We start from the raw sequence: 17,637 nt of genomic DNA, 5'->3' as shown, positions 1-17,637 counted from the left end.
AAAAGTCAACGCGTGGATCATATCATTAAAACAGTTTATATTTTTAAACAAGTGCAGCTCTGTAGAGAAAAATAGCTGTGCATACAAATTTGTGTCAATCAAAAAGACATCAGAAGCCCTTTCTTTAACAAGAACAGTATTCCAATGTAAGGAAACTATATTTGTTTTCCCTAAATACAAAACAGACACAAAAATTCAAATAGAAAACAAACAAAAAAAGCTATTAAAACATATCAAAAAGAGTTTTATAATAAAACCCAACCTAAACATACACACAACATAGCCAAAGAGTGCACCCCTATTACAAGCCATTAGAGTCAATAGGCACTTGGAAGCTAAAGAGGCTGCAATACTCTGCAATATCTCATCTTATTACAATAAGTAAGATGGTGGTGCTCATTTAATGTTTTGCTATGCTGTGTAGTAAAACACAAAATGACATCTAAGTGTCATTTTTGTGACAAACTCCTGAGAAGTGTGCACAGTGCAAATAGTGTTCAGACGAAAAAGAAAAAAAAAAGTTCTATGTTTTCTACCTCTAATGGGTGTTCGAATCGAAAGACTGCACAACACACCGAGAAAAATTAAAATACATTAAAAAAAACACATACATTGGCTTCACAGACTCCTTATTTTAGTAAATAGTTGCCAGATTTCCTTTTGCTAGTGTTACTTCTTTTTCCAATGTAAAATGACTCAAATTAAATCAATCAAAGCGCACATTTAAACTTTGCTCAACTATAAAACAAAAATGTTACCTGGTGAATATTTTGTTTATGAAGAAAGTCATCGCTGTCAAAAAAAAAAAAAAAGCATATATCTGAGACATTTAGTTTTTCTTTGCGGGTTGAAACAAAACCAAAATGCTCATGCTGAGTTTTTCTTAATCTCCCTTTAGTTGCCATGGTGATACTTAAGCTACGTCCATGTGACGCTAAAGCTTCAGGGGAAGTCGCTTCCATCATAGATGATGGGCTTTTCCATGGTCAGATGATAGAAGACTTTCTTGGAGATAAACCTGCGGGGGAGAACGTTTCCGTTCAAGCGGATGCAATCCCATTAACTGATGCGTGACAGCTGGATAAACAGTAGTAGGACATCATCATGATGAGAGTTGTTTTAACAAAATAGCTCATTCACTTTGCAGGTAAAGAAGCCTACCGTGAGAAAGAGTTGTCGAAGATGAGCGCGTAGGTTCCCGGCCGACGCACTTTCAGCTGTCCCTGAATGGTCTCTTTGTGGGAATTGCAGCGCGTCAGTGGAATGAGGACCTTGAAAAAAAAAAAAAAAGAAAAAAAAAAAGAAAAATGTTGGTTTGTGGTTAAAAAAAAAATAAAGAAACAAAATCAAATAAAAAAAATCATTGCCCTCAGATGCCAATCAGCAATATCAAAGCAGTCTGATTACCACCTGTAGGAACGCCAGCGAAAGCCTACTGCGTGTGGTGTTCAGTTCCGATTTTAGGATGCCGTGTGTAGATTTTTAAGTGATTTTTTACGAGGCAGCACCGTGGGAGAGTTGATCTGCCTTACAGTCGAGAGGTCCGAATCTCAGCTATGCTATTACGCCTTCCTCCCAGATTCCAAAAATATGCATGTTCGGCTCATTCACTGAAGATTGTCCATAGGTGTTGTGAGTGCGATTGGTCGTTTGTCTATATGTGCCTTGCAATCGGCTGACAACCAGTCCAACTGTGTCCCTATATAAGGACAAATGCTTTAGAAAAATGGATTGTCAAGAGACAATTCAATAATGTAGGTGATGATGGATTAATAATGTCTCCATCCTGTACTTCAGTGGTTCCAGAATCTCCACGAAATCACATTCTGTGGAGCGTGAAAGTACACTCCTCTTCCAGAACATGAGGTACACCTGCACAAAAGAGCTGCATCATAACTGTCAAAAGAGAACTCATTCATTTTCATTTTATAACATGCTTATTATAGTGGTTGGAAAGATCTAGTACAGTGTTTCTAGCGGACTTCATTGATCTTATTTATAAGCTGTTCAAAACCAGCTTAAAATATAATAAAAATGACCAAAGACAAAATTAAAATTGCGATTCACAATTTTTCTCCTGTGGAACCTAGCCTGGAAAAGTTCATGTATTTTCTTGCTCTTTGTGTAACACTCTAAAATGCCACAAGATGGCGCCAAAGCCCTGCCTCATAGAAAAGTAGTAATTGGTGTCAAGGACGCATGCTATTTTTTTCTCAGCTTCAAGATGAGTTTGAATTTATGTTACACTGTTTTGGGATCATAATTTGTAGTATGTTTATGGTTCAAACTATTAACTCATTGAATAGCAGCCATTTTCACTGGAGCAACCCCCTTCAATGCCAGCCGTTTTACTGGATTTTGACTGATCTTGCAAGGCCCACAGAATATTGTGTTCTATTGCTATATAACCATAGAACATAACAAAAGAAAGATTAAACTCTCTTCTTTCATCAAAAAATTATTTTTTCCGTTCTTTAGGTATCAGCGTTAGAATATAGCCAAGTTTTGTCGAAATTCAAATTCCTGAGAAAAAAAAACGTAGAAAATTTGCTTTTTGTAAAACAAACATTTCAAGCACAACTTGGACTTTAACACTACTATTTTTTCTTTTGTGACAGCTCAAACATCTAAAAAAAAAAATAGTGCAATAAAACAACATTCCAAAAAGTGCTTTTGATAACAAAACAACCGTTTATTGCACATAACAATAAACAATTGACTGGTCTAAACTGCAGCTCTGCCGCAGCATTCAGTCGTCCAGGGGTCGACGTGACCGGCAAAACGAGCCGTTAACCCCGCGGATCATCGGTTGCTAGTGGCGTTTGCTCGACGAACGAAGCGTCATTCCTTGACGTGCAGCAACTCGATCGCCGCCGTTATGCTTTGATGAGCCGATGAGGATGCTTTTTTTAAAGCCAAAAAGCAAACCTGCAGGCTTAACTGTTTTGTTTTGCCGATCGCTTATTTTCTACTTCCTCTTTGCTCAGTCCGCTGTTCCCTGCTGCTCCCCGCTGCTCCCCAAAACGCTAGTAGTGACACAATCCTTCAATCAGAAGCTGCGCCAGACCCAGGTGTACACTCTTGCATAAAAAAAAAAGCTAATTACGTATTTATACGTCATGTGTACGCGGCGACTATGACGCTTATGACGTATTAATACGTCATATGTATTGAGAGAGTTAATAAAAGCAATAATGTACATCTTTGGGGGGCATCAATTACTCGCTAATTGTGGCAGGGTTTGGGCCATATCCTGTGTGTATGTGGATGAAAGCACAGCCGGTCGGAAACAATTCATCAATCCTTTCACAACTTTGTCTAAAAAAAAAATGGATAGATGAATATATAGAATATGTTTAACTGAAGTTAACCTAGGTGTATCTACCTTTGATTGTTCCAAGTGAGTTTCAGCAGATTCTTGGTAAACCACACTGAAGGAGATGCTTTTCGGTTCAGAGGAAAACATCCAGCTGATGGTTGGCCCCGACTCAGCCACAGCAACAGTCACCATGCTGTAACAGCTGGACTTGACGAAGAGTTCCCGCGAGCCGTCGCCAAACTGGGAAATATCCTCGATACTGAGCGGGACGGCCATCCTGCAGGATGACGGCCATTTTAATAGAAAAGGATTCGTCAAAAGTCAGGCGCGCCGTTGACGTCAACACTCACGTGAGTTCTCCTGACTTGAGGAGGTTGATTTCCGAATCTTGCACAGTGGCAACGTTCTCCTCCGGCTCGTCGGGGGTTAATTCTCCAACACCTCTGCAAAATTCATCATACACAAAGAAAAATAATGTCACAATTTCATCCACATGATGGAACAGTAAGGAAGGACAGCTATCTCAAAGGATGACTTGGCGAAACCCTTCAGCATAATGACTAATGCACTTGGATGCTACCCACAAGTCCGCGGTAATCTTAACCCAGCATCACGCATCGACTGGAGCCTTTTTTCTGGGGCTTTCAGACAAATCTTAGCAGCCAATGATATATGCTCCGTCGTCATGGAGATGACAAAGTTGTCATTACATGTAACCATCGGGAGCCACTGATGAATACAGTGATAGGCAGTTAAAAGCTCCTCGAAGAGAATATTTTGATCCATTACGAAGCTCTAAAATGACGACGCAGTGTGACTTTCACACATTTACTCGTAACAGCTATATTATTCCTAGCTTTAGGGCTGTTTTCGAAGGCACATGTAAAACCAACATGAAGATTACAAGGTATTTACGCAAGAGCCAGATGCTCTATTTCCGCCATGAATTTTATATGTTAAACCAAAGACTTAATTCTTGGCATTCTTGCCAGAGCCTGAAGATTTGTTTTCCTGCCTGCAGAGGAAGGTTGTTCTTGTTTTGTCCTATAAAAGTAGCAGTGGGGTGTCCACTGCAGGAAACAATCAATGTTGTATCTCAAGCAACAGGGAGATATTCCCAGCTTTGATGGTGGAGAAAGATTACCAGAAAGACAAAATTGATGGCCTGCTGGGATAAAAGTTACAAGCCCTGAACCATACCAAGCAAACTAAATTGAGTTTGGAAACACGGCTATAATATACTTACATGTCCACAGATCCGGGTGGCCTTCGCTCTTGTTCTCCCTCAAAGGAGCCGCCTGTGGTCTGTGAATTGGTGTCACTGTCATACACGCCATTGACCTCCTCTTCTGTGATGATATCAAAAGTGCCGCCGTCATCAGGCTTGTTGCTCGGGTCTGAAACTGGGAGAGAACTTGATGGTGTGACTAGGTTGAAAAAATATGGAATAACTACATGGACCGACTACACATCTATTTACATTGAACCCAATTCATCACAGGTGATATGGTACAACCCACTATAGTGGAAAATGTCATTGTGTTGAGACCATAGGAAAAAAATCAAATAGTTTGACCCCTCCAATAGTCTTTAAAACATATCAAAACACACTTTTTAAACACAAGCAAAAAATATATAGAAAATACTGTAGGCTATGTATGGTAGCGTCTTTGTCTTAGGCATATGACATGTTTCGAGCACACGAGTTATTGTTTATGTTTAAAAGGGATGCAACAATAACGGCAATATCGTGATATTGCGATGTTAAAACTGCCACAATATTGTCGTCATGTCACAATATTAAAAGCAGCATATCTGTTAAAAAGGTGAGGTTGATTTTCGCAACACAATGTATGCGTGCATTAGCAAGTAAGTGCCTCAATATGAACTGTTATTAGAGATTGTAGGTTGTTTATATGCATTGCTGTTATGTACAAAAACACAATGTTGTGGTTTTTTTTGTTTTGTTTTTTACAATATTGGTACCTTTTTTATATCGCCAACCCCCTCACAATATTGTGAAAATGATCGTATCATCACGTGACCTTTATATTGTGATAATATCGTATCGTGATGTTTGGATATTGTTACATCCCTAATCTTCAAAGAACATAGGATTGATTCACGCATCTCCCTGGGATAATGTTGTTCGTCCCTGCTCGCCTCGTACCTGTGACACTGGGAGTGGCTTTATAAGGTGCAGGCTCAGGGGTAGGATGAGGTCCGGCTCCGGGTGGGGAAGGCTGCTCGTCAGACAGGCTGAGCTCGGCAGCGGTGAAGCGTTCCACCACTGCGCTGTGTTGGCTGTAACAGTCCTTGCAGCAGCGCTCCTTCTTACCGCTGTTCTTGATCATCGCGTAGTTGTTGCTGCAGTAGTAGCAGAAGATGCGGCCACAGAGTCTTAAAAAAAGAAATAAAACATTTACAAATGTTACTGGTGTGTCTTGAAATTCATCCTTTTGCGATGCGGAATACACACCTGCAGTGATGCCTGCGCAGCCACCAGGTGAATTGACCCTGACAGCCGAGGCAGTGAGTGGCGTCCGCCAACCACCAGCGCTCCTCCGCTCGCAGTTTCTGCTCAAATTCCAGCGCATCCGACTTCTGCCACAGAGCATCTTTGTCCCTGAGGGAAAAGGAGAAACATTTAACGGTCATCAACTATATCAGTGAAATATAGTATATTGTTTGCCAATTAAAAAAAGAGCATTATGATACTTGGAAAGGGAGAATTTTTGACATAGCTTAATAGATCAGATGATATTTGCACTGCTGCTGATATAGCGCCTCCATAATGGCGCAACACTGCAACTGCGGTTAAAATGCGTTCTTGCCGAGCTCAATCAACACAGTGACGCAGGCTGAAGGTGGCAAGCAAATTAGGTGGCGGTGGCCGCCTCTGTATTTTGTACACAGGAAAAACCCTGATACCAGAATAATAAAGCAAAAGCTTCTATTCTCTTTTCCTGCCTCTACCTCTCGCCTCCTGCTCTCGTCTTCATTAAAGTATCTGCATACATTTCCTCACATATAAACAAATGTTGCCGCCTTTCATTCGGTGCCTTTCCGCCTTTCCGGTGAGGAGAACAAAATCTGCTCTCCCCAGAAAAACAGTGTGAACATCAGAGAAGAAACAACCAGTAATGACTCGGCAGTAGGCCTCCAACAGATAATGAGGCACTTACGCCACTTGCTCCAGTTGCTGCTCTTGACTGATATTAACATACTCTAGGCCAGTCATTCTCAAAATTTGATGCCAAGTAACATCTAAAATAAATTCAGAGCGCTCAAAGCACCACCATAATGATAAGAAAATGGCACTAAAAAGTTCAGTACAACTGAATTGTACTTTTCAAGTTCCACTTGAGTGAGCCCGAGTACCAAACCTTCAGAATCGTTGCTGCAGGTGCTACCTTATAAGCTCTATGAGGCGCTCCTCCAGGTTGACCTTGGTCCTGTTGAGGTCATCAATCTCAGCTGTCAACTTCAGATTCTGAATTTCTTTCGCTTCTTGGATGACGGTTAGTTTCCGCTTCAACTCCTCGCATTCGCTTTGCGCGCCCAAGTGTGAGCTTTCAGCACTGAGGTGGGAGAAACACTTTGGAATTAGTACAACCCACATTACGCAGGGAAATCCGCAAGCGTTGGCGTGCTGGAACCTGGTTACGGCGTCTCTCAGCTGTTGAATCGCATCGTCGCTTTCACGAACGGTCGTTTCAGTCTTGGTGATATGGGCATCCTTCTCACCGCTCAGCTGCAGGTATTGATCATTCTCAGCCTGTTAAGAACATTAGCAGAAGGGCAATTAAAGAGGATCATGTGGTTTAGACTGAATCTTTATTTATTGAATGGGTACCTTTTTGCCTAGAAATAACACAAGCCTGTGGGAGTGAAAATTATTAAAAACATTTGTAATTTTAAGTTACCTGATCTTATTGGTGATTACAGGCCAATTTGAGATATTTATTAATTACATTTGGGCAGCTAAAGTCCTCAGTATAATTACTATGCTTGCTACCATTAAAGTAAGGTACACATCTTATTATCAGTACGTGAGAAGATGTATTGCAACTGTTAAACAAGGCGTGCAACTCAGTGCAATCATCTCCCAGGGGCATTAATGATGAAGGCAACGTCTTGTTTTTTTTACTCTGAGTGGAGTCTCGCACTCCACAGCAGTAATTGGGTCTGCAGAGGCTTCCTTTGACTTCAAGTGCATATTCATACATCTACATATGAACTCTCCAGAGAATGAAGATCCCATACTACTACTAAATGTGTTGTGTGATGCCTGCAGAACACAAACCTCAAGTTCAGACACTCTGTCCTGCAAATGCAACACCTTCTTCTTCTCCTCCTGAAGCTGGCTTTTGATCTCAAGTAGCTGCTTCTCTACATTCTAAGTGTGAGATGAGTGCATAAACATTGTGGAAAAAACTATGTCCAACTTGTTAAAAAAAAAAAATCGGTCCGACTTTTTTTTAATCTATCCAATGTATTAAAATTAAAAAAAACATCTGCCCAGCATTAAAATAAATCTATTTAAAAAAAAGTCCAACTTATTAAAAAATAATAATAATAATAATGCCCGATTTATTTAAAAGAAACTGCCTTCTAAAAAAATTTAAAGAAAAAAATAATAATAAATCAAATCAAATACATAAAGTTGGACTTTTTTTTTTTTATCCATAAAACTAACAATACTGCAATGTTTTTGGACTAAGTCACCTTCATCTGGACTTGATGGTTCATGTTCTCTGAGCTCATCTGGAACCTCTGGGACTTCATCTCCTCTTGGCTGGAGACTCTGAGGTTCTGCAGCTGGTTCTTGCTCGTTTCCAGCTTTTCTTGAAGTTCCGTGATAGCTTCCGGGAGTTTCTCTTTGTGGCTCAGCTCTCCTTCTAGTCTGTCATTCTCAAGCTGCAACTGGCCCGTGCACTCCTCCAGGCGCTCGACCTCGTGCCTCAGTTCCTCGAGGGCGGCGGCATCATCAGCCCAGTGCTTCCTGGCCTCCTCCTTCTCCGCACTCAGCTTGCAAATGGTCATTCCCAGCTCGGCCATCTCCGTGTTGGCCCGGTGCAAGCCATCTCGTGTTTCGGTGTTCTCCTGGGTCAGACGGTTGTTGTCGGCTTTGAGGACCGACATCTCCTCTCGGAGAGCGGCGGCGGAGATGGAAAGCTCGGCGTGGGCGGCCATCTCTCTGTCGCGCTTCTCGGTTAGTGTCGCTTCTTTCTTTTTGCACTCAAGGAGCTCCACTACATGCTTTTGGTTCAGGGCCTCAGTCTGGACTTTCAGTTGCTCGGTCAGAGTCCGGAGCTCATCTCTTTGGGCCTCGGTCACCTCCAGCTGCGCTTGGGATTTGAGCTTCTGCTCCTCTGATCTCTGTAAGTTCACCTTAAGGTCTAAGATGTCCGCCTGGAGCCTGGACACTTCTTTCATGCGCACCTCCATCTGGCCCTCCATCACGGTCAGCTTGACGGCAACTTCCTGGTCCTCTTTAGCCTGGACAGCGCTTCTCTCCAGTTGACACTTCTCCATCGCCTGCTTCTCACACGTAACCGATTCAATCATTTCGGTCTGTTTCGCACAAGCTGCTTCTGCCTTCGTCTTTGCCAACTTCAGCTCCTTCTCTGTGGCCTTCAGAGTAGTGACCCTGGACTGGACCTCCAGAAGCTGCTTCTCTTTACTCTCCAGCTGCGCCTCCATGGCCCGCAGTTGCTCTTGAAGGTTGACTTCATTCTTGCGCGAGTCTCCTAAGCTCTTCTCCAGCTCGCTGATCTGCCCGTGAACGCTCTTTAAGTCGGCCTGCATGCGAAAGAGAGATTCTTTAACGGTGTCCTGCTCCTCCCGCAGGCTCTGGTTCTCCTTCTCGAGCTGCTTAGACGTAACATCCGAGAGGTTGGCGGCCATGTTGGCATGCTGCAGGCTCTCCTCCAGTTTGAAATTCTCCTCACGCAACCCCTTTTCTTTTTCATCCACAGTCATCTTGGCATCGTCCAGCTGCCTCCTCAGTTGTTTCTCAGAAGCCCGAAGTGATGCTAATTCACCTTCAAGAACTCTCCGGTTCTCTGCCATGCCCTTCTTAAATTCCTCGTTTCTCTTTGCCGAGATCAGCAGATTCTCATTTAATTCCATTAGATTGGCACACTGTGTCTTGTAGTCTTCAAGCTTTGCGTTCTGTTCTGGAACGCAACTCTCAAGATTGTCGAGCTTTGAGGTCAGTTTGTCCCTCTCGGCGCTCAGGCTTTGGTTGTGGTCTTCAAGAAGTTGTAGCTTTTCGCAGCTGGAGGTCAGCTCTGCTTCTTTAATCTCCCACTGATCTTTCAGAGACGCGATTTCAACTTCTAAAGTCTCCCTCTGGCGACCCAAGCTTTTGTGCAGCTCCCCTCGGTCCTCTTCTGCCCTCCTTTTCACCTCCTCCGCCTCTTTGTCCTTCTCCTCCAGAGATGTTTGGAGGTCCTGCAGCTGCCTTTGTAAGTTGCTGGTCTCCTTCTCTCTCAGCGTCAAGGCACCCTGCAGCTTTTCAATGGCGTGGCACTGTTCCTCTACTCTGGTCTGCAGTTTGCCTTTCTCCTCAGACTCAGATGTAAGCAGCGCTTTGAGCTTTGTTTCAGCATCCTTTGCTACAGCCTCCTTCACCCTCAGCTCCTCCTCTGTCCTTTCCGTCTGCCTCCTCTTCTCCTCAGCCTCAGCAACTGCCTCCATCTTGCTCTTTTCTGCCTCCTTCAAGCTGTCCAATAAGTCGTGTATCTTTTGCGCTGAATCAAAGTAACTGGCCGCCTGTTGGCCCTTCTCATTCAGAACTCCGTCCAACTTGGCTAGTAGCTCAATGTTTTTCCTCTCAGTGGCGGCCAACTTTTCCTGCAGGAGTTGCTGTTCGGCCTCCATGTTTTTTTCTACAGTCTTGAGCTTTTCCACCTCTCTGGAAAGGCTCTCCTCTCTCCCTTGCAGCTCTCCCTGCAAACCCTGTTGTTCCTCTTGCGCGGTCAGCGATATATCCAGCTGCCTCTGGAGCTCCACCACCACCCCTCTGAGCTCCTCGGCCTCCGCGCTCAACTGTTTCAGTTTATCTAAGAGCTCCTGCTGCCTCAGGTCAGAGCGGTCCAGCTCCAGACGAAGGTCTTCCACGGTGCTGACGTCTTCGCTACAGGGAGGCAGGGAGTCGTTTAGGTCGTTCAGCAGACCCTGACCATAGTCGGGGCTGGAGAGGAACTCTGATGCTTGCTAGATGTTCGCAAGGGAAATGTTAAAATGTTAAACAAAATTTGTCATGTTTAATGATGAATTATTTTATTATTTTCTACGGTATTTTTTTCTGAATCCCGACAAATTGGAGGCCAACCAGCATACTAGGACATATCTTGCTTGACTTTTGATCAGTTACCTGGGAGTAATTGCTGGCCAGACTGTTAATACTGGAACTGCGAGTGGGCGGTTTCCATGAGTGTCCAGGTGAGCTCGCACTTCCAAGTGTCCTCCTGTTTGTTGAAAGGTGCAGTTGTAATTTCAGTAAATCTTACCGACCTCAACTAAACATCAATTTCCCATCCTGGTGGGTGTTTTTTGGTTTGTCCTTAGCTAAACTCTTACCGTGCAAAAGTGGGCCAGGAGGCATCAAGGTCATAGCCTCTGGAAGCGACATCGAAGTGAATCTCGTTGAGTTCGTACAAGTGATTGATGATGTCAACACTGAGGTGAGGCTTCAAGAAAGGGCTTCTTGCATAGTACCAGTCACTGTGGGGACAGAGGCATAGACAAATTAAAACAAAGATGGCCAACGTATGAATAAATCAAATAAAATCAACAAAAAGCTACCTACTACTGTCATGACCAGTTTTTAAGGCCCTTTTTACAGCTCCTAAAATGGATTTGTCAACAATGGCTATAATATTTACCCTGATAGAAATATATCTTATTTTGCTGTTGTACAAAATAATAATTATGGAAAAATAAAGGATATTTGGTGTCTTAATTACTGTACACAATTGTTAACATCTAATCAGAAGTTGTACCTGGTGACTCTCTGGTTCATGAGGCACTGCTGCAGAGTGTCAGCCAGTCGCTGGTGCACGAGGGAGTAACGAATGAACGCCCGGCCCTTCCCGAGTGATGTCTTGAGCTATCAGAGGGAGGAAAGGTTAAAGGTGAAATGCCTTCAACAAACAAGAAGTTGCCGTTCCAGTTGCTTTGATTCAACTTTTGTAGATTAGCATGACCTTAATGACTGAAAATCTCGCTCAACTCCAATTTAAATCACATTACGCCACATTACTGAACGCAATAAGCATGCAATGCCTTTTGCACAGACGTAGACTGACTAATTTGATTTGGTCTTGTGATTCCTGCCGTGTAAATGTCAATGTTCAGCCAGTGGCCGTATGCATCTTCGTCAGCATCCTTCATGAGTAGCTGCCGCTTTGATTTGACAGTTTTCATCACTTTTAAACTGTTAAAAATTGATTACAGTGCAATCAGGGGATGATAATATAGCATGAAAGTGTTCATACCTCCGATATGGATTTGACAAAGCGAATGCCATCGTTGGCACCTTTCATTTTAGCCAGGCAATCAGTGAAGTAATCCCAGTAATCTTTTTTTGTACCAAGAAATGTTGTCTTCTCCTTCTGGTCAAACTGAAAGACAAGTAGTGGCATAGTTGTCATAGCTCATTTGGAATGACATTACTTAGCACAGTATATTATTGATTAAGATCATAATTGGGACACACACCTGTAGCAGGTACTCCAGTTTGTAGGAGAATTTGTGCAGACTGGTGCTGTCATCTGTGATTGGCTCGCCGGTTTCCTTGTACTCTTTAGCAAGCTCCCCAACAGCCTCTGCAATTACAAAGAACAAAAAAATTAAATGTATTAGTGAACAAACTAAATATTTATGTACAGTGGTGAATAAATGGTACAAAGGCTCGCCCCAGTGGTGCAGAAAATAATCACTGCCTAAGTAGAGTTCAGTTGTACAGGTATTTAACTTTTAAGTACAATCTACAATTAGTCTTGTTTATTTCTAAACTTTTAAATAAGTACAATTTTCATTTGACCTTAACGTACAGTTTTAGTGGTTAAATGTGTTTCTAAAAGTATGGATTGAGTTTGAAATTCCTCATTCCTGCTCCAAAACTGTAAAATGTGAAGAACGTCACTGAATACGTACCACTCAGCATTATTAAGGCACTTTGTGGCACAGGCACAACAATTAATGCTTACTGGTGACCGGTTCTTCTAGAAAAGCAATAAGTTCCATTGGGACAATAACTTGCCACATTTTAATTTAGTTACAAACCTTTCTGTAAATATTTTGCATGTATTATATCACTTCCGTATTCCGGCATGTCCACTTCGTGTACATAATGTACTTGCCTCGAATCCACCGCAAAAATCGGAAGGACACGTGCGCTGCCCTCAGCGCACGCTCTTTGTCTGGCTGCATGCTGACACAGACTTCGCCACTTTTCTAAACGGACACTAAGTCACATCCACTGCCAAGTTTTTTGTTTGTTTTTAACCAGATGAAGTGAGATTAGCTGGATCCAGGCGTGCCGGGCAGAGTCATAGTGTGACCGTAAAGCCTTGTGACTCTTCGGTTGCTTCTCCGTTGACACACAACATGTCAGGCCACAACTGTCCAATGCTGATCTATTCACACACACACACGCACGCACCCACCCACCCACACACCCACACACACACACACACACACACACACACACACACACACACACACACACACACACAAAGCTGATGGCGTACCATGTAGATCTCGGATAATCCTCTGGAGCTGGCTCTCCCCGACCGTAGCCCCGGCAGCCATGGCCCCACCGCTCCTCCTCACTGGAGTCACGTCCAGTCTGTTGAATCACATACAGTACGTGTATACTTTCTTTCTTGTTTGTTTTTACTTTATACGCCGTTATTCATGCAGTCATGTTTAAAAATGGCATCACTCTTTTAATTCTAACCTATGCTCAATTTTAATTGTGGATTGACTGCATAAATCGGATGCTACAAGAGCAGTATGTGATACAGAATTTCATAATAAACACTAGAGGTGTCTAAATAGACAAATTGTATTCCAGTTACCTGTGCATTTGGTAACTGGGCCTTCAATGGGGGTTTATCTGACGTAATCCACCTCTTAATACCACCACTGTCACGACACCATCAATACTATACAAAAATGCAATATAACCGGAGGCAACTGTGCCATGTATAACATCTGGAGTAGTTCAGAATCTAATATTTATTTAATAATATGACAAAAACATTTTATAGTGAAATATCTAATTATTAAATATATGAAATGTATGCAGATTGCTATAGACGTGTTTTACGAGTAAAAACAAGTTTTGCCGAGACCAACCAATCAGAGGACAGAAAAATGCCGATGTCATCGAGGGCCAGCGCTATGGCCTTGTGAGGATGAATGTAAAATCTAATTGGTATTGCTAATATAGTTGTAGTTATGTGGGCTGGCTAGCACTACTGATTCTGAAAGCCATGGGCAGATTAGACTGACATGGCAGCACATGAAGGCTGAGATATCATTGGGCTTAATAAATAAATAAACAAATAAATAAATAAATAAAAAATCGAATATTCACATACTGGAAGCAGCGCAGCCAAGAGAAATGTTACGAAATTAAGAGAATAACTGTTGCAAAATAAATTTATACAATTTCATGGAACATACTACAGTTTAAATGGAAGTTATATGATGCTTCACTTTTAAGGTCATTATCAGTAAGGTATGGAATTATGATTTACCAAGATTATTGGAAGCTAGTTTGGAGGGGGAAATCAAGCATAGTATAAAGAGGAATTATAAAATCGAAGCAAGAGATACAACATAGCAATGTAAACCAAACCGTTTTCATGTTCGACTACTAGTCCACTAGTCCACTTTAAGAGCAATGTTACGATTTATAACGTTAGCTAAAAGCTAACTAGGTTAATCTCCGGCGGCTTTGTTCAACTCTGACAACATATTGGACCCCTCGAGCAAAAACTAAGTGACATTAATAATATAATCTGATATATTTTGATACTAAAACGCGAAGAGAAAACCTTTAAAGATCCCACAAGCGAGGAGTTGTCGACTTGACTTAACAACTTGTAATTTAGCTTTATGACGGTAAACATTCAACAAGCTTGACAACTCCTATTACCGGTACATATATTTAAAACACGATATTTTAACATTCTCTCAACATTTGCTCTAAGCGGAATTATTAAACTTTAACATACTTTCCAGCATATGACTCATGTCCATATCAGCCCAGCTGCGCTGTGGGATCAACTCGGAGCAGCTGGTGTGACTGACAATACCATCAACCAGTCACAAACCGAGTCTTATGTCGCCAACCAATGGTTTTGAGGAAAGTAGGCGGGATCTAACGACTGACAGGTTGGTTGTCGTCCGAGTGTAAACACTGGCGTCATGTGATCGCTGGCAACGAGCAACACTGAACACTTGTCTGTCCTAGTTTTCTGTTGCTTGTTTTGACAGTTTAACTACTATCGAAAATGACACGTTTACTCACAATTTAATTAAACGCTACAATTTACATAATTATAAAAAATATTATATAATTTAAATAATTGACGTTTATTTATTTATTTGTACTTTTTATTTATTTATTCTGGCCACATTTTCCTTCCTGACCTCCTGTGTTCCCTTTGATTCCTTTGTTGGAACAAAATTACAGCCTACCTTCCTGCCTTCCTTTCTGACCTCTTTTCATCCTTCTCTTCGATTTATTGCTTGCATTTTTACCTTCCAGACCTGCTTCCACTAATTATCCCCTCCCTCAGACTCACTTTACACTCATGCATCCTTAACGCTCTATGCATTTCCATAAACCCATTTTTGTGCATTTCTTCCCTCTTTCTAGATGTGACTAGGTTGGTAATATGAAAACATAATAGGTTGGGCCACTAAAGCAGAAGTGGAAATACAGCTATCATGGGATGATGCAGCCTCTAAGTACTCAGAATGACCAAGAGCCAACAACGATCTCCATCTGTCAGGGGAAAAATCAGGTAGATTAATGTTTTTGCTTTATATTTATAAGAACATTTTAATTTCTGAATGATTTCAAAATATTGTGTGTGATACACTACTCATAAAGTGATGAAATTATATGTTTGTTTTTTTGTGTGGTGAATTTCAGGGTGAACCTAAAATGCACTAGAACCTTTGCCAAGAGTTAACTTGTGAATGCACATGTCCAAAAATATAACTGCAATTGTTTCTAGGCACAACAATGAATAACTCAGACACTCCCTACGACTACGACTATGAAGATGAAGTATGCGAAAAAGGCCAAGTGGTCCAATTCAGCTCCATTGTGGTTCCCGTTTTCTTCTCGGTGGTGATCACGCTGAGCCTCGTCGGAAACCTCCTGGTCCTGGTCATCCTGGCTTTGTACGAGAACCTCAAGTCTCTAACCAACATTCTCATTCTCAATCTAGCCGTGTCGGACCTGGTCTTCACCAGCGGTCTCCCCTTCTGGGCCATGTATCACATGTGGGGCTGGCTGTTCCGCGAGGCCCTTTGCAAAATCGTCACTTTTGTCTTCTTCATCGGGTTTTACAGCAGCGTCCTCTTCTTGACCGTCATGACCGTCTACAGGTATCTGACCGTGGTCCGCCCGCTGTCTGACCTGAGACCAAAAACTGTAACCTCGGGGGTGCTGGTCTCCGTCCTGTTGTGGGTCGTCGGTGTCGGAGCGGCCGTCCCCTCGCTGCTCTTCAGTACCGTCGTCTCCATCCCCCACAAGGACAAACACTCCCTGGGCTGTGAATACAAAGACAACCTTTGGGCAACGGTTGGCGTTTCCCAACAGAACATCTTCTTCTTGGTCGCCTCTGCGGTAATGGCGTTCTGCTACTGCAAAATACTTGGCAGGATCACGAGAACCAGATCGCATACAAAGAGTCGTGCGGTGAAACTCGTCTTATGCATCGTGGCTGCTTTCTTCCTGGGTTGGGTGCCGTACAACGTGGTGATCTTTCTGAGACTTTTATCCAACAAGTTGGTTCCGCCTTTTGAAGGCTGCAACGTAAGTATCCGACTGGATTATGCGTTCTACGTGTGCCGACTCATCGCCTTCTCCCACTGCTGCCTCAACCCGGTCTTCTACGCACTGGTGGGCGCGAGGTTCAGGGGTCACCTGAAGACAATGTTCTATAAGACGTTCAGAGGACCAAGCCGTGTTGAGACACAACAGGGAAGTAAGCATAACTTGCTTTCACAGAGATCAATGTATTAGATAGCCTAAGGTTAAAGGTTAGTATCATCATGGGGCAAATCCAGGTCCTGGCGGAAAGTAAAAACCCAGCCACAGATGCTTCTTCAGACATTTCTCAATCTTGTCCGTTCTTACGTCCTTGCAATCTCTCACGACTCACGGCCCAGTACTGTTCCACTGAAAGTAATAACGCACATAAAGCAGAGGCACGGAATAAAAATGTACAGTTATATTTAATGTGCTGTCACCTAGTGGCCGAAAGTGGAATGCCATCCCCCAAAAATTAAGAAAACTAAATAATAATAATAAACGAATCAGTTCATGAATTGATTCCATTTCGTACATTCCCTCGAAATTGTTCAAATCAAAAGTTCGCCAACGACACACTACTCGATACAGACGTCAATTTTGATTGTATATTTGTATAAAAATGAACCAGTTACAGTAGATTAACTACTTTACATTTCAACCTGCGTTACGTGCTAAAATGCAATCACTAATTGTATGAAGACATTTAGCTTTACATTATTTGAACTGCTTGATATAATACAATCTCAGTTGTCTATAATTTTGTGTGTGGACGTTTTAATCTTAAATTGTTTATAACCTGGGGGGGGGGGGGTATTACTGTTCACAAAAAACAGTGTGAAAGATACATACGTTCAGTGACTATATCACTTGTTTTTGTTCCTGTGTAAACTCACTGCCAAATTATTTGATTTGACTGTACTTACTCACCAAATATACTGTGTTGGAATACATTTTATTGTCTGAATGATTTTTCCTTACAATTGTACATGTGTCTGTAAATTAATAACAGGCTACATCCACTGACCTAAAAAAAGCAGAACCTTCATTGTGTACAAGGAGAGTTGTATGCTGTCACATTCACGCAATTATCACAATCCTGCATTGAAGACGAACAAAGCAAATTAAATTAAGGACTTCTGCAAAAATTTCAAAAAAAACAAAAAAAAAAACAATAACCCTCTTACACATGAAGAACTGGTCGAACTGGTGCCAGTACAGATGGTTTTGACACTCATTTAATTGT

General features: G+C 42.2%; 2 protein-coding genes across 5 annotated transcripts; one reads left to right on the top strand and one right to left on the bottom strand.

Annotated features, from left to right (window-relative positions):
* Nucleotides 1-20: 20 nt before the first annotated feature.
* fyco1a (FYVE and coiled-coil domain autophagy adaptor 1a) lies at nt 21-14,655 on the bottom strand. 2 transcript variants are annotated; one of them, XM_086088344.1, is made up of 18 exons: nt 14,578-14,655; nt 13,084-13,181; nt 12,050-12,156; nt 11,827-11,952; nt 11,332-11,438; nt 10,910-11,053; nt 10,704-10,797; nt 8,048-10,543; nt 7,626-7,718; nt 6,979-7,097; nt 6,733-6,900; nt 5,799-5,945; nt 5,490-5,719; nt 4,566-4,722; nt 3,670-3,762; nt 3,386-3,596; nt 1,162-1,271; nt 21-1,018 (listed from the first exon to the last, which is right to left on the bottom strand). In XM_086088344.1, exons 2-18 carry the CDS (start codon nt 13,142-13,144, stop codon nt 943-945), a joined length of 4,539 nt encoding a protein of 1,512 aa, XP_085944470.1. In that variant the 5' UTR covers nt 13,145-13,181; nt 14,578-14,655; the 3' UTR covers nt 21-942. The 2 variants fall into 2 exon arrangements, with proteins under 2 accessions (XP_085944470.1, XP_085944471.1); XM_086088345.1 differs by lacking the exon at nt 7,626-7,718.
* On the top strand, nt 13,049-17,168 carry LOC147166082 (chemokine XC receptor 1-like). 3 transcript variants are annotated; one of them, XM_086088353.1, is made up of 4 exons: nt 13,049-13,198; nt 14,585-14,737; nt 15,225-15,372; nt 15,589-17,168. In XM_086088353.1, the coding sequence occupies exon 4, from the start codon at nt 15,597-15,599 to the stop codon at nt 16,602-16,604; it is 1,008 nt and encodes a 335-aa protein (XP_085944479.1). In that variant the 5' UTR covers nt 13,049-13,198; nt 14,585-14,737; nt 15,225-15,372; nt 15,589-15,596; the 3' UTR covers nt 16,605-17,168. The 3 variants fall into 3 exon arrangements, with proteins under 3 accessions (XP_085944479.1, XP_085944480.1, XP_085944481.1); XM_086088354.1 differs by lacking the exon at nt 14,585-14,737 and having other exon boundaries at nt 13,095-13,198; XM_086088355.1 differs by lacking the exons at nt 13,049-13,198; nt 14,585-14,737 and having other exon boundaries at nt 14,785-15,372; nt 15,589-15,757; nt 15,929-17,168.
* Nucleotides 17,169-17,637: the final 469 nt, after the last annotated feature.

This window comes from Leptonotus elevatus, chromosome 11 (genome assembly GCF_054856555.1).
Source record: "Leptonotus elevatus isolate MCC_2025b chromosome 11, RoL_Lele_1.0, whole genome shotgun sequence".
Lineage (NCBI taxonomy): Eukaryota > Metazoa > Chordata > Actinopteri > Syngnathiformes > Syngnathidae > Leptonotus > Leptonotus elevatus.
Note: the sequence above shows the minus strand (reverse complement) of the source record. Positions and strands in the feature narration are given on the sequence as shown.

Coding starts and splice junctions, on each gene's coding strand:
- LOC147166082 (XM_086088353.1), top strand. CDS start 15,597: ATGAATAACTCAGACACTCCCTACGACTACGACTATGAAGATGAAGTA.
- fyco1a (XM_086088344.1), bottom strand. CDS start 13,144: ATGGCTGCCGGGGCTACGGTCGGGGAGAGCCAGCTCCAGAGGATTATC. Junction 10,798..10,909: donor TCCTGGCCCACTTTTGCACG/GTAAGAGTTTAG, acceptor TTCAACAAACAG/GAGGACACTTGGAAGTGCGA. Junction 10,544..10,703: donor TGGCCAGCAATTACTCCCAG/GTAACTGATCAA, acceptor GCGAACATCTAG/CAAGCATCAGAGTTCCTCTC.